Source organism: Tauraco erythrolophus, chromosome 8 (genome assembly GCF_009769465.1).
Source record: "Tauraco erythrolophus isolate bTauEry1 chromosome 8, bTauEry1.pri, whole genome shotgun sequence".
Taxonomy (NCBI): domain Eukaryota; kingdom Metazoa; phylum Chordata; class Aves; order Musophagiformes; family Musophagidae; genus Tauraco; species Tauraco erythrolophus.
This window is the reverse complement of record NC_141472.1, coordinates 31,653,001-31,666,437: the sequence shown is the minus strand read 5'-3', so window position 1 is coordinate 31,666,437 and position 13,437 is coordinate 31,653,001. Positions and strand designations below refer to the sequence as shown.

The window sequence follows — 13,437 nt, the reverse complement described above, 5'->3', positions numbered from 1 at the left end:
AATAGAAGGTCTATTCATGTCCCTTTCCTTCCTTTTTTTGATCCAGTAAATATACCTGTTGCACACAATGGGTGGAGTTTGGCAAAGGCAGCCAAGCTCCCTGTGCGTGTCCCTATGTACAAAACCTTTCATCGCGTGTCTTGACTGCATTGTCAATTAAATTAGATCTGCTGATACTGTTAATATCTGAAATGAAGGGATGGGAGCTCCTTCATGAACTCTGTGGTAACGTGTATAGTGGCAACTGTTGTTGCTGAGGAATATGCAAATTCCTTTCTCCAAGATAGGGCAGGGATTTGTTTATTTAAATTATAAAGATGATTGATTTCTCTCATATCTCACATTCAGGTTCGAGATGCAGCAATAAACAGCCTTGTGGAAATTTACAGACATGTTGGTGAACGTGTAAGGGCTGATCTCAGTAAAAAAGGGTTACCCCAATCTCGGTAAGTTGAGAACATCCTTATGTCTTCACTATTTTTGGACTGCTTTTTATTCCCTTCCTTCCTTTAGAAAGCTTAGGGAGCTGCATGACTGAACCTTTTCCTGGGATCAGGGTTTACTTTTTTTTATCCTACAAACACTTCCTTAGATTTCACTTAATGTAGATCCTGTACCTTTGCCCACCCAAATATGCCACTGTGTCATTGCAAAATCAATAAAATTATTACAGATGTGTAATTAACTGATTTAAGGTTTAATGTTTTTCTTTTATGTTCCGCATGTGTAGAGAGAACACCTCAGAGTAGCATGTGTTTATGCAACTTAGAAGGCTGTCATAAAGAAAAAAAACCCCACAGTCAGTATCATCTGTTCAAGGCTTTATTTAAAAAAAACCCCAAAAAAACCCAAAACCCAAACCCCCACCAAAAACAAAGCCCTGTCCCTCTGCTTCTGCCGCTTCAGGTGCGGTAAGAAAGCTGCTCTGCACCTTGCTGTAACCTCCCGTGTGCAGGGTGGAGGAGCATGGTTAGACCTGAGGGTGGGGTAGATGGCAGCGTGTCAATGCACAGAGGGAGGAGGTTGCTGCAGAGGTGGAGTGCGTGCAGGGGGAGGCAGTTCTGTGGCATCTTGTTCTCCAGTGAAAACATCTGCTGCTGCGATGTGGCTTAAAGTAATAAACTCTGCGGGAAGGAATAACAAGATGTCATAGGATCTTCTGCTCTACCAGGCCTGTGACATGAATATGAGAGAAGTGACAGGGCCAAAGACAAATGTCGTGTGAAGTTATTTTTTAGAGGTGTTTTTTGTTTTATTTCTGCAAGTAGTTGAGATGGGCGAAGTGGTAGTGAATTGGAAATGCATCTATGATTGGGCACGTCACATCTTCAGTAATGTAGTGTTTACAATTGTATCTCTTACCCCTCAATGGTATCCGTTGTTTCTCAGTTTTTCTTATCAGCTGTTGCATGTTGTGATTTTTTTTTAAATTTTAAAATAACTTCCTTCCACACTGACGTTTTTGACAGTGCTCCCAATGACCTGAGTAAAGCAAAACTTGTTCTATAACATCTTACATTAGAAGATTCCTAAAAATTAAATTCAGCTGTTCATTGTGTATTTCTTTGACTTTCAAACAGGTTGAATGTTATTTTTACAAAATTCGATGAGGTCCAGAAATCTGGAAACATGATCCAGAGTTCAGGTGGTGAGTAGAAGTGCTTGTATTCTTCTTGGTGTTTTTAGCAATTTTCAGTTGGTGAGGACACAGAAGCACGCATTCTGTTAGGGAAAACAAGTGTGGGTGGTGGTTCAGAAATACACACGTAGCTTTTGCAGCAAATAAAATTGACGTTTAGTTAGTCTGCTGTGTCCTCTTAGTAATATCAGAAGGAGAATGGAGCATAAGTTTCGAGAACAGAAGGTGGTGTTAGAGCTGTCCTTTTCCTTTTGAGTTTCGTTAGGGAAATATATCTTCTATTTTCAAGTCCATGTGCATCTTTGTTTAAATTGTTCATATGGTAAATTCAATAGTGATTTAAGAGAAGAAGCCTTTTCAGTTTAATGCCCTAAAGAGCACAGAATGTGTACATATTAATGTAGTTGTGTTCCATTTAAAGCTCATTTTGTTTAGGGATTGTGTTTTGCAGTTCCTAGGTTTGCATACTTCCTATGTTTATGACTGATAGGGAAAGCCCTTATCAAAGCCTTAATTCTGTTTTTTCCTTAATTCTGTGTTTTCTTGTCTGAGACTAGTATTTTTCTTGCTTTAAAAACAAATGTCTATTACTGCTTTTATTCTAGATAAGCTTATGAGCTAGAAAGTATTTTTAATAAGTATCACTCATTTTTAGGGATAGATTCTTGAGAGAATTATTGGTGAAGGAATTCATCTTTCTGCTAACAGCCAAGCAGAGCAGAGATGAAGAACATGGGTTCAGTGCTGTGGGTTCCTATCAAGCTCACACTCTCTGCAAGGCTGAGAGCAGGAGAGATGATGTCCCCGGTCTTTCCCACTATGCTGTTAGGAGCCAAGAGAGCAGAGACCTCTCTACTCTTAAGTTGGAAAAAAAATTTTTTTCAATTCTAGGCACCATTCTTCTTGCCATATCTATTTTAAAATATGGTAAACTTCATTCCTACAGGAAGTAATAAAATGGATTTATTTGAAAATTCTGAAGTTGTATTTTGGTTTATTCTGAAATGTGATGTGATTCTCTTGTTTGTTTGGGAATGCTGAAGACCTAGTGTGGGTTCTTCTGTGATGAAATGGGTTAAGACTATACTTTTGCATAATGTGGGAAAATATTTACTGTATGAGTATATGAGGCTTACAGTGGCAAAAAAGTGCAGTTGAGAAACAAATATCCTTGTACTTCTTTAAAAGGGGGGAAGCAAATATGTAATCCCTTAGCAAACATCTTAAGGTTTACAACCTCAGGGTGTTCTGGAATCCTCGCTCAAACTGAAACAAGCTTACTGCTGATTCTGTTCTTCTGCTTTCCACTTGGCTAGGCTAAGGTATGGGTTTTTTTTGTTTGTTTGGGTGTTTTTTGTGGTTTTTTTTTTGTTTGTTTTGCTAGTAGTGGAATGAAATGGGGTTTTCAAAAAAGAAAAAGTTAGTTTGATGCATTGTTGTACTATGCAGGTTGGTACTGTCTGGAGTTTGAGGAGACATACTTGTGCTCTGTGGTGAGATGTGTTGCTACATGGACTTTTAAAACAAAAACTGTGGTGGAAAGATGGCTGTAGGTGGGATTTCTGTTGGGTTTCTTCTTTAATAGGAGGGGGGAAGATTTTGAAGCTCAATGTGCCCCTAGTTAAATTTAAGCCAAGTTTACGGAGGGTTTTTCTAATCCAAAAATGAAGATGATCTTAGTAAAGAATCAATGTATCACAACCGATCAGAAGAGTATTTAGTGTGAAATAGATCAGATGTTTGTTCTTATACGTCAATTAAGAGCAAGAAACTAGAGTTCAGTTAGCTTTGCAACGTGAATTTTAGCTATGCAATCATTTTTACATTCATACCAGACAGTACCAGAGACATTGCTTGCTCAATTGTTGGCTTTTGAGAGGTAGTTCTGATCTCTAGACTGAGCATCCCAGTGCATGCTGTGATGTGATTCAAGGCTGCTGGCACCACTGAAGATATCAAAAGGAGTAAGATGGGACAATGGGGGTGACCTCTTCTGGGCTGACAATTCTTAGAGTGCTATTTCTTTCCAAGAAAGCAAATGATCTGTTTTAAAGCTCTGAAGGAAGGATTCCATAGGAACGTTTTGACTTTTTTTCCCTTAAGTGCAAGTAAAGCATCTATGTGTATCAGATCAGCTAGTTTTAGGCTTCATTGAGAATTATTTTTTTTTCTTTTAATAACCCTTCCTCTGTCACTGTTTAGATGAATTTGAAGATTTAACTTCCTTGCACATACAGTGCCTGAGACCTTACACATCTTATGTCCTTGACTTCACTGACAGTTTTTTTTGTGCATCCAGACACAAGTACTCCTGTCTTCCTCGCTCAGCTTAACCTGATCAGCCGAAGTCTCGCTATCTGTGCTCACGCTGTGGCTGGATGCAGTCTCTAGAGCGTTTCTCCTCTGCTGGAGCTCCTGTGTGGGCATTGAGACTGAAAAGCAGCCTGGGGGAAAGGGAGTTGGGGAGAGTGGAGGAGTGTTATGGGGTCACAGATGAAGGCATAGAAAGGATAAGATCTCCCACTGCTCTACCAGGACCTTTTCATCTCCCCTAACAATAGAAAAAAAAAAAGTCTGTAGTTGCATGAGTTCATTTTTAAATAATTCTCATTTGTGAAGCGAAGAATGAAAAGTAAGTTATTAGTAACTTTTTGTGTATTTAAGGGAGGATTCAGTTTCCCACAGTGCTGTAGGCTGGTTTGCTTCTTCCTCGCCCTCCAAGCACAGCACAAATACACCGTACATGCTCGCCATATCTAATATGTCAGCAGCTCTGCGCGGCTTCCAGTTTATCTTTTTGATGTTGTATAATCTGGTGGAGGAGACTTATCTTCACTGATGGTCGCAAGTTTATTATGGCCTGAAAAGCTAAATTTGTCAGCGTTCTTGTGTCCCTGACGCCTCCTGCAACTTTGGAACAACGATGACACTTTCAGCAGCTGTCAAAGTCACCAGGAAAGATGATGATAAATATTGCACATCCAGATGATTTGCCGTTCTTGGGAAGTAGCTGTCTCCAGTCTTCTAATCCTTTGAGTCTGGCAGAGTACAGTATTGATTATAGGGGATGTCTGTCTGTTATCGTTAGTACCACTGCTTTTAGGTTGTAACTCTGCCAGGTGCTGACTGTAGTGGTGGTGAGGTGTGTGGACACAACACTAACACTTTAACCTTCAGGTTATATGGCCTGGGTCAGATGACTTCAGGCAGTATGGTGGAGTTTTGCTGTGTCTTAAAAGCTCATGTTAGTCCCTCTCTGTAGCCAGCGTGGACTTCCTCAGCCTACTAGAAAGGGTGCTTAAAATAATATGGCATTTTCTGATCCATTGAATAAATCTAATCAATCAGCTCTAATCAGAATGTGAATTTTAAGTCTATGAAAATAATTGTTTTATATTTACTTATATAAATATAAGCGTGGTTCATTAGTGCTTCTTTGAGTTTATCTTGAATCGCTTCATGATTTTTTTGCCTAGGCTTTGTTTTTATCACTTAGTAATAAAAGAATCAAATGTGTTGTGGGATGGGGGATGTTTGCATAGTAATCTGAGGTGTTTCATTAAGTCAGGGGGAGGTTTTGGCATGCTGAAGTAGGCTGCTTGTTGCTAGGCTACCAGCAGCCCTTATAGCTAGAATATGAAGTTAAAATCCATGTTGAATTTCTCGATGATTCTCGGGGCATATCTGTTTTGTTATTTGGCATATAATTAGTCAGCCTCTTGAAGCAAAAATTATAGTTTTTACCCCTTTGGGCTTTCAACAAGCTAATTATTTTTTGTGTAACTGCTTTTGCTAATTATGCAGATGCCTTATTCCCCTGGGACAAATACATTTTCAGCATGAAAGAGCCAATAATTGCCAGCTAGTCAGCTGCTGTCTTTGTGTGGCATTGTGCGATGCTCTTCAGTTGGATATGATAACAGAGAGAGGCTATTGGACATAACCAGAGACTCCTAGGAAATTCGTGCTGCATGGATTTCCTTGGTGTTATGTCTGGAAGGACTTGAACATAATCCGTGGAAAAACTATACACATTTGAATTGATTTTGGATCAGACCTGGACTCTGGAAGACTTTATAATCAAGTTTCAGGACAGATTAAGAATGAAATAAGTGATCTACTGAGAGATACAGCCTGTTAAGAAATGATGACCCAGACCAAAGCTATTAGTAACCAAAACATTTCGGTGTGTTCTTTACGCTCTTGGTCATTGTGATATCATAATACAATGTTCTCTGGTGTAAACCTTCCCTTTTTTACGTGTTACACAATTTTTGGGAGATGCTTCTACATTGGTGCTGAAGGCGTGTTGCAGGGGTGTGCTAGTACAGTTCCTGTGGGTAGGGAGAGGGTTGAGCTTTCTTGGCTACGCTGAATTTTTGCTTAGTTCAGGAGAGCAACATTTAGGGATAGTGGAGGTGGCAGTGGTCTTGGGCTGCGAAGAAATTGAAGCAGAAGATCTTAAAGCCAGGAGTCTGGAGCTGAGATCTCTCCCCCACAGGTACTTGCACAGAGTAAGATGAGGTGAGGGGGCAATTTCAGTAGTTGCCTGTGTGAGTTAGTGTTCTAAGAGTGAGCAGGTTAATTAAAATAGTGCTAAAGTAGCAGATGTGATAATTCCAGTTACTGAAAGCCTATGAAGGAGGAGCAGTGTTACTCTCGAATAGACCTACTTCTGTATTTGAGATATTGCTTAAGGTAAACATGCTACTCATTGAATTAATTCTGTTTATGATGAGGGTGACAACTTGGAGACCATTAGATAGAAACTAGAACTGTTCTAGATTCTTGTGTTTTGCTGGTAATAAAGCAGAGTCATTGAAATGCTATTTTGATATTTAATAAAGAGGAAAAATCATCCACATTTGCCAAGCATTGCCGTGCATCTGTGGGTGGGATATTGTTTGTCAACACACATCCAAGCACTGGAATTACAGACTGGAAGGAGGGGTGACTGTGATAACACAGAGAAATTTTGAACTGACAAAGGCTGCATTGCGCTTTTCTGCATTCATTTCTCCTTCTGCAATTTAATTTCCATTATGGCTTGTTCTTTATGAATGGTGTTTTCCAGTTGAAGTAGAAAATTCATTTTATTGATTCGCCATTCCTGCGGCATACAAAAAAGTGAGGAAATACCCCTTCACCTGCATGCGGGGGCTGAGAGAGCAGAGCGGGGATGTCTGAGTGATATTTACACGAGTACTACTAACTGATGGTACGTCCTTGTGGAAGGTATAAATGGGCAAGACGAGCACTGCTCCCTTTCTGTTACACAACTTTGCAAATAAGCATACTATTACTGCCTCCTGGATTGTAAACTCTCAAATTTAGGAGGGAGGGATGGGAGCAAGCAGGCATAGGAGGACACATGGTGCTCAGCTGAAGGCTGAGTAGGCTTTTATTTTGGAGGAGAGGTGGCAATCGTCTTCTCTGTGCAACGGAGCAGAGAAGTCATTTAGGAGGGTGGAGAGTTTGCTGGTGGTGAAGTTGCTGAGAGACATGTACTGCAGGGCTGCTCCCGGAGCACAGTGCTCTTCCTCGGCATCTCAGGAGCGCTGCGGATAATGACCACGGGGAAAGGTAGGCGCTAATGAATGTGCCGTAGGAATGAACGGGTTTATTTGTTGGTGTCTGACGTTTGCCTGTTAAATTTCTTTTTAACGGTGCGAAGAGACTGAAGCGATCTCGCAGTAAAAGCAGAACTTTAAAAAACAGCCTGTAAGCATCTGTAGCCTGGTAGCATCAAGCTCAGTTTAAGCTTCTATAAAATATGATAAACAATCTGTTTGGGGTACAGGGAGAGGATGTATATACAAGGGAACAGAACAGGTTGTGAGAGGTGAAGGACAGGTATTTTCAGACACCCTTCCTGGTCTGTGATGTTTTTGGGTGATCACTGAGGCTTTCGTTTCTTAACTGCTTCCTTTTGCAGCATCAGCTGGGAACATTATTTAAGTAGGTTATAAGTCCTTCTGAATCAGCATTGAATCACAATTCCAAGAATGTGCCAAATAGAGACATCACGGGCTTTTCTGCATTTTTGTGTTTTAACTGCATTTCTGTAACAGAAAGGATGTCTGTGAAAGTTGGAGGGACTGGAGGGGACTAGGTGAAATGGAAAGGCAGAGGAGCTCTGCATCTATTCGCTTGTGAAGAATTATTTTACAGGGTGGATTCACGTATTGCATTTATTTTTGGTACATCAGAAGCCTGTGCCTTTCGTCTTAGCTTTCAGAGGAAACGATTTCTGTTAGCCATCTTTGCAAAAGCTGCATCTTTTTTCTTCCCCCTCTTCTCTCCATTCAGTGTATCTGTTGTCCTGGTGAGATCTTACTACACTAAGGATGTAGTAGACTAAATTTAGGAAGTCTGAGATTTTCAATATGAGTGGTATAGACCTTGGTTCTGTATTGATATTTACTGTCTCTAGGTGTGAGTTAATTGGCAGCTCTTTTTGTGATGGATTAGAAGGTGGAAATCATCTGAGCAAATTGAATGCTGTGGAATTGATACTATATGTGACAGTATGTGCCATTTTTGCAGGCAATTCATAATTTTAGGAGCTTGGATCCTTTTGGAATATTACAGTTTCACAATGCTCTTCCCAAGCAATTATTACATGTATTTTCGGAGGAAGCAGGGGATGCAGGTGTGTGGTGTTACTTGTGAACAGTCAGTAAATGTCTCCCAGCTCCAGGAACAAACCACCAAAACCTGTCTAGGCTAGTTCTAGTTCTCCTCATCCTGAACTACATCACCTGTCACTGGACAGTGTCACCGTCTACAGCTGAGAGACCTTTTCACTCTGGCTGCTTCTGTCCAGGTCAGCAGAGGAGTTGAGAATAATATGTTGTTTTTGCAAAGTCAGAATTGCGTTGAATAATTAATGTACTTAACTGCTTATTAAAGAAAACAAGCACATATTTGTTGTTGTTAATGAAGCATGATAATTTTGTCATGCTGGGAACTTCTCAGCTTTGAAAGACCAGCTGGTTGAATGAAAAGCCTGGAGCCATAGTCCAGCTGGTCTTATCTGCTGGGAAATATCTGACCTCCAGGTCACCATTGGTTGTCTGAACGGTGGTAGTAGCAAGTGTCAGAAGAAAAATGTGTAAATTGTTAGTGCTTTTGTGTCTTCTGGATTGAATCCGAAGTACCTTGACCCTAAGATTCCCTTGCAAAGAAGCAGAAGACTAGAGTTACTTTGGTTGAGTGTGTATCATCACTTCCCTACCGCCTCGTGGTTTTATAGGAACACAGAAATGCTCTTTTGGCAAAACTTTGGTGTAACCAGACAGAGCTCTACCACTGTATTTCATGGTATTTCCAGCAGACGTGCATAACATGTAGGCTAAAGCAGTGGGCAGCTAAATGGTGACATGATGCTATTTAGTGTGAACCTCATGAGCAAAAGATTAACATGCATGGTTCCATTAACACTGAAGGAAGTTTAAATGCATGAACATCCTGCACGTTTGGAGATGAGCTTTTTATATAAAGCCTGTTCTCTTCTTCTTTGGTAAAAGTACCATGTGGATCTGAGGGACCTCAACAGTTGCCTTAGAGAACACATGAAACCTGCAGCATGTTACAAGGATGAACGTATAGTCCAGTGTCCATAACAAGAATTAAAATGAATTGGAAAAGATCCTACACCCTTCCCATGGGAACTGCAGTAACATCTGGTAAAACTGTGGAGGTGATCACATTTCAGAAAAGCTTAGTAGTCTTGCTGTTTTCTCTGTTGTGGTCTTTTCCTCCAATTTCTTTCACGTCTTTCTCTGTCAGGTTGGTTTCATCTGTAAAACAAAGCCTCAAGTCTGCAATGGTCATTGCCTTTAAAATCTCTGGACTGGTTTCCTGCTATATTCTGTGCTGCTTTGCTCAACTGTCTCTCCTTTGTAGATCTTCTGTGATAAAGAGTTTAGGGCTCAAGGCTGGAGCAATATTAACTCCAGTGACATTTTCACATGAAAGGACTAACTCTAAATATCATGTTTTTGATCTGTTAGCGTTGTCATTTATTATAGACAGTATTTTCCAGGGGCAAATTCATCAATAGGATGGTTCATACACATGCGTGCGCACGCATATGGATCATTGTGAACATAGCAGTGATTTTAAGTCAACCTTTTAATTCTCAACGCTTCTCTGAGATAGGAGTACAGATTACTCAAATATCCTAAAGGAAGGCTGTCATACTAAGAGCAACCTGTTGTAAGTAAAAAGTATCCTATGGTTGTAAATTTGTGAAGCTTATTTGGGTCAAGTTTGTTTACGTATTTCACACGCTCTGCCTTTAGCGCTTGTTGGGAAAGCACAGTAAAATACTTCAGTGAGCACAAGTGAAGGTATCACATGCTTCCTGCTGCTGTGGAAAAAACTACAAAAGTGTTTTTGGTGTAGGAGGCTGCCTGAGGCTTACAAATAGTTCAGTCTCCATAAAAAGTGGTGGAGGTGTGGGGGTCTTCCTTCCCCATTTTTATATGTTGGCTGGGTGCTGGCTTCTTGATAGTAGTCTCCTGATACTTCTAATAAGTGAATGCTCTGAGCTGTTTTTATATAGAATCGCTGTCCCAGTTAGAATTAAATTGCTGTCCTTAATCAGTAGCCTCAGCAATGGCCAAAGACTGCTTGGGGGAGAAATGGAATTTCTTGGACCTCTTGTGGACCACTTTGAGAATTTCTGTGCTGGTGCTCTCATCTATTTGATGAGATATGTTTTCAGGTTGAGCATGTAACAAGTGAACTGAATTTATCTGCTGTCATTAGCAGTCTCTGAGGACCACAGTCACCCTAAGGTAACTGGTGAACTACAGGATAGAGTTTTATGGGCAATAAGAGTACATGAGACATATGTGTTTCTCCAGCTGGTGATGAAGAGTGTCCCTGCCCTTGCAGAACAGGGTATGTATAGTATAACCACGGTAGCCACAGCTTCCATAACCATGAGATTTTATTCAAGTGTCTAGACTGGAAAGCACCTGACTGATTTCTAAAGAACCTCAGAACAAATGCTTGCAGGCTTGAAGGTCTTCTCATATCTGGTCACTTTTCATATTCAAATCATTGACCTTAGGCTGGATGAAATTAGACTACCAAGTCCACTTCTGAGAAGGACATACTAATACAGATGGTGTATCTAATTGTAACATACAGTGGTAGAACAATAACTGCAGTTACAGCCATGTGAGCTGAGGGCATGAAGAGGTCCTTTTTTCTAAACGCAGGAGTGGACAAGTGCTGATTTGTTACTCCAATGGGAAGTACAGTTAATGCATTGTCTGTACTTGGCCCTGGTCTGGCCAAGTTGCCCTCCTCTTTCATTATGTTTGACTGAAGTGTTTTGTTTGTAACTTAGATATAGTGATGTGAAATAGAGCAAAACCAAGCTATAATAAGTAAAAGCGTCCTATTTTTGTAGTATTAAGACAGCAAATACTGTATAATGACTGGGTTTCTTCTGCCTGCTGAAGGAATTAATTCTGCCCTGCTGCTCTGTCAAAGGAATCCTTTTGTTGCCTTGTACAAAGCAGTTTTGAGTCTCTTTCTTGTTTATTCCCCTGAAGCCCAAAACTGCAGACAGCCCTGAATAATCCTGACTTGGTTTACACCCTACGTGTAGCCTGCAGGGAGCTCACTGCAGCCAGATCTTCATGAGAAAAACTGCTCGTGGCTGCTACTTTGCAGTCGGCCTTCCGAGTCAAGCCAGCTGAATTTTAGCACCAACAATGCGCTACAGGGGAAGAGAGAAATGCCTTCAGTCACGGTACGGTGTCACCTGAGCTGCTTTTCTCAAGAGTGTCAAAACCTTATAGGAACTACGTTTCCAGACGTGCTCCTTTTCCAGTCGCAGACCTGGCCCACCTTCCTTCAGAGCTTGTCAGGGCACCACGAAAGTCCTTTAGATGCTTGACATGGAAGTTTCTGGTATTAGATGCAGATGCTGAAGTCCCATGAATATGAAACATAGTTGGACTTCATTGGAGACCATGACGAATAGTGGTTTGATGCATAGTTTTTGACTCTTATATGCAGAGGTAGAAAAGATAAATCTACACTATTATTTTAGTCCAAATCTACTCCCTCTGATGTTAATGGACTCTTTCTAATGATTTCAATGGGAAATGAACAAGGCTCTTTGTAAACTGCTGGTTGACTATGTTGTAAGAGCCTTGTATGGGTGTGTTAGACATGATTGCTCCTAGTCTTTCAGAGGGAAGGGGGAGTATGAAACTGTTGGCACTGCTTCTCCCACTGTTCCCTTTGTGCAGTGGGCATTGGCTCTTACAGAGTTGGTGCTGCCTCCACCCCCACGTAATGAGAATGTTCCCTTTGGGTGTGGTGTGGGTAGAGGAGAGATGTTTAAGAAATGATGCATGTCTTCCACAGACTCCTATCTAGTGGAGCTCTGGTTCATAATGAGACCTGACGTTTCTAATTAGATCTGCTTTATGAAGAACGGGTCTAACTTTGTTCTCGATTATTTATGTTTCTCCCCCTGAGCCCCTCCAGCTCTCACTTGTGAGCAGGAGGGAGCGGGGGCCATGCCGGAGCCAGTCCTGGCGAGGCAGGGCTGGGCAGGCTGCTCTGCCAGTGCGCTTCAGCTCCCATTTATGCTCCTGCTGTTTGAGCTCTGTGCCGGGCAGGAGCTGAGTCTGCAGAGACTTTTAATCACAGGGAGCTTCTATGATGTGGAGAGACAATCACGCTTCTTTTCACTGGAGACTTTAATAAGATCTGATCCCAAGCTTCCATAGGCAAAATGTTTATGCACCAGCTCACTGAAACTTATTCTCTGTCCCCTCCCCCTTAAGATGCTTCATACTCGTCTCTAGTGCTTTCCTCAGATGTCTGTCTGATTGGGGTTTTTTTTGGGGTGATATGCTGGATCTTCTCTTGCTACAGTGGGCTTTCTCCAAGGGTCTGAGTCTAGGGTGGGTGTTGCATGTGCACGTCATGCTCCTTGCTTTCTGCTTCCCGTCATGTTGCTCCCTGAAGCCTACTTATTATCATGGGCTGTAAAGCAATCTTGTCCTTATTTTCGTCCAAACTATTTTTTGTTTATAACAGTGTGCTATAAGCAGCTCTGTGCACTCTGTTGCTTGAGAGCATGGGAGACGCGGTAGTGTACTGGGGCACCGGGCAGTTTTGTGACAGAGGTGGACTGTGCAAGGTCCTGTGAAGTAGTTTGAAATAAACATGAAGCCTGTATTTTATCTAGCTAGTCAGCATTAAAAATAGGATTAAAAACTTAATATTTTATTTGAAACTGTTGGTGGGGAAGGATGATTGGCAGCCGTGAGGAACAATGCCTTTTGTATAAACCAGGCAGGCTGCTCCATCAGCTACAACAGGACATTCCCTCTGGGCCTCCAGCATGTGCATGAGGAAATGTTTTGGTCCTTTCCACTGCCTTTCTCCTAGGAAGGCTGGGTCACAGAGCTGTCGAAACCAGCACATTTTACATGTCCTAGGAAATACTGTATGTGCCAGTTTGAGGTGAGAAGATATCTGAGCAATATTTGATGGTGCTCTTCATGCTTGGTCAGTAATGACCCTACCAGCTATTTTTGAAAGCAGGTGGTCTCTGCTCCCTTATGGCATGGAGGTGACTTCTGTAAAACAACAGAGTACAGACACCAATAAAAGACTGTGATAAGCAGCTCATCTTTTGATTTTTGGGCTAGAGTCTTGACTTCTCTGTACCTATAATGTATTGACCATTAAGTCCATAAAACCTCCAAATTGGAAATAAGACCTTTTCCAGCAAGAGATTTTAATTTGGTTTTATG

The 13,437-nt window shown here is 41.3% G+C and overlaps 1 protein-coding gene across 10 annotated transcripts in view; it reads left to right on the top strand.

Annotated features, from left to right (window-relative positions):
* The window catches only part of CLASP1 (cytoplasmic linker associated protein 1), a 174,313-nt gene that overhangs the window by 42,022 nt on the left and 118,854 nt on the right, over positions 1-13,437 (top strand). For all 10 annotated transcript variants that reach the window (XM_086615269.1, XM_086615264.1, XM_086615265.1 and 7 more), the window contains exons 6-7: positions 349-446; positions 1,581-1,648. In XM_086615269.1, coding sequence (XP_086471395.1) covers positions 349-446; positions 1,581-1,648 — 166 coding nt within the window. The remainder of the gene's footprint in view (positions 1-348; positions 447-1,580; positions 1,649-13,437) is intronic.